Here is a 2640-nt window from a genome sequence, read left to right on the forward strand (position 1 = left end):
CAAATAGTAATTTGAATTAATCTAATTTGGATGTTTAATGATCACAAAGTCAGGCTGATAAAGCTTCACTGAATTGAGTTTATTAAAGTCTTACAGCAGCCGGCCTCTGACATCAAGTCCTCCAGTGTGTTGGAGCTGTACAGGCTGCAGGCTCTGGCGTAGGCCTCCAGGAACTGGCAGTGTAGACCGTCTGCCGGAGGATAATTGCACATAGTGTCGGTGCAGGCGGTTATGTAGGGCTCTGGGTTGGTGTAGTTGTGACAGGCGGTGAAGGGAGCCTCATTCAGGAGATTACAGCTGTTCCACAGATGTAAAGGGACAGAATGAAAGAAAGACAGATGTCCAGCCAGTGTAGTGACACGTTTTATATTTGGGAGTAAACCCCCCAAAAAATAAAAATGTAAAAGTCACACAGATTTTTGTTCCCAGAAAAAAAATGGTAGAATCTCCCATCATTGTATGAATGTGTGTGAATGGGGTGAACGTGACATGTGGTGTAAACTGCTTTGATGTGGTCAGAAGACTAGAAAGGTGCTTCACAATTACAGTTCATTTACCTTGATGTAGCATGTCACTACAGAGATTAAGCGTAATACAAACAGATGTTTCATCTGCTCACCGTTCAGTCGTCATGGTGCAGTTGATCAAACTGTCAGCAGAGTCACTGTAATGCACCTTACAGCTAGAGGATGACACACAATACGGTCATATAAAAACAGAGACTAATTTTGATTGTTATGACCTCAAGCAAAGATACATACAGGCTTTGTATGTTTGGTTCAGTCCACAAGTCAAAAGGCCGGGCAACCTTTCTTCTTTTACAAGAAGCGTCCAAATATTTTAAAGTAGGCCTATTGAAAATTCCAATAGAAATGTTGTTTTCCATGTATGTATGGTCGCTTAGGGCTACTGTAGTTTTGAAATAAAGAATAAAACTAAATATACAGAGTTAATCCACAAATAAACATTGATAGTTCAGATGTTAAGAATATTTAGGGGACTGAATTTCAAAAACAAACTCTTGTTACATTTGAGCCCTCTCATCAACAACAATCAGTGGGTTGTGATTGATGTCTTACCCACTGGCACTGTAAGCACCAGGGAGCCTCACTGAGCTCAAAGGCACACTGGAGTTGGCACACAAACCCTGCAGAGATGGTTCTTTTCCACCAGGTGCTGGAAAGGTTCAGGACAGAAAATGAGTCAGATTAGTATCACCGTTCAAACTGGATGAAAATCACTAAAGAACTGCAAAGTTTACATTCCTGATGCTCCAAACGAGCACTGGTGTGACATTTATTCATTTTATTTTGTGTAGTGAGTGGGAGGATTGTAGTTTGTGTACCTTTTAAGTGGATCTGTGCCGTGTTGCCATCAAAGAAGACAAGCACCACCTTGTTAGCGAGCACCACCTTTGCAGTGACTCCGGTTTGATCCTTAGAGAGCTCCACACCGTGAACCAGCTGAGCTTTGCTGTTAAGGGTCAACGTATTCTTGTCCAGCTACATCACAGCAAAGAGACAAACTGGAGGAAACACTGATTCAATCATCACAAACACGCAGGCTGTTTTCACAGCAACAACCACTGACTGCTTCTAACATCACTGAGAAGGAAGATGAGAGGATGGGAGGACACTGACACATGACTGGCTGCAGGCAGCTTACCCAAACTCTCCCGTCTTGGTCCACTTGAATTTGAACACCCGGCCCGTCTAGTTGCAGTGTCACACTGTCCACAAAGCTCACATCTTTACGTCGACGTTCCCGGAAGTTCCCAAGCACATGGAAGCCTGGGACAGACGGACCCGACAGTAGAGAGTACGCACACCGATCCGGGACAGAGTTCACTTGGCTGAGAAAGTCTATGACAGTAGGGCCGGTCACAGTGCAGATGTAGTCAAACACGCAGCTGATGGAGGCGAAGGGAGACAAATTCCCGAAGTCAAGTTTATTTGTATAGCTCATTTCACCAACAAGGTAATAGCAAAGGAAAACTCCTGCACACTGTCTAACTTGCAAAAAATATATTGACACAACGTTTCGGTACTAGACCTTCATCAGGCAATTGGTGAGAAGCCACCTTTTATAGCACAACTACATTAATCACCTACCTCATCAACTGTCTATTAGTCAGTTCTTGCGACTTAGAAGGATCTGCCATTCCACTGAGAACTATATTGAAAAGGCAGTAGACATGAAAAAGATATTTGCTCAGCGGGGGTACCCTTTGCATTGGCTTGATCAAGCATATGAATTGGCTCTTAAGAAAACGTGTTCTAGTTTACTCAAAAAGAGGGCGAAACTTTTTTTTAAACACTGGCATATCTTAAAGTCGGACCCTGAACTTTAATTTTCTTTTCGAGATCCACCTCTTTTTTTACTAATGGGGGAAAAATATAAGGAATTCTTTGGTCTGCGTCAATTCTGAGTACAAAACTAAGCCTACTCAGGACATACAGATATGCTTACACTGTCTTCCAAAGGGTAATTATAGATGTGGTGGTTGCGCACAATGCAATAATTTCCACTTTTCCACTGGCTGTGTGACTTTCTACAGAGCAATAGTTTATTTGAGGATTTTCAGTCAGGATTTAGAGCTCATCATAGCACAGAGACAGCACTGGTGAAAATTACTAATGA

The 2640-nt window shown here is 42.5% G+C and overlaps 1 protein-coding gene across 1 annotated transcript in view; it reads right to left on the reverse strand.

The window, feature by feature from the left end:
• Positions 1–65: 65 nt before the first annotated feature.
• The window catches only part of LOC123979907 (IgGFc-binding protein-like), an 11041-nt gene continuing 8466 nt past the window's right edge, over positions 66–2640 (reverse strand). Inside the window, exons 7-11 of the mRNA XM_046064017.1 lie at positions 1666–1909; positions 1346–1502; positions 1080–1176; positions 620–682; positions 66–297 (exon numbers count right to left, since the gene is read on the reverse strand). Coding sequence (XP_045919973.1) covers positions 66–297; positions 620–682; positions 1080–1176; positions 1346–1502; positions 1666–1909 — 793 coding nt within the window. The remainder of the gene's footprint in view (positions 298–619; positions 683–1079; positions 1177–1345; positions 1503–1665; positions 1910–2640) is intronic.

The sequence above is a fragment of the Micropterus dolomieu genome, linkage group LG12 (genome assembly GCF_021292245.1).
Source record: "Micropterus dolomieu isolate WLL.071019.BEF.003 ecotype Adirondacks linkage group LG12, ASM2129224v1, whole genome shotgun sequence".
Taxonomy (NCBI): domain Eukaryota; kingdom Metazoa; phylum Chordata; class Actinopteri; order Centrarchiformes; family Centrarchidae; genus Micropterus; species Micropterus dolomieu.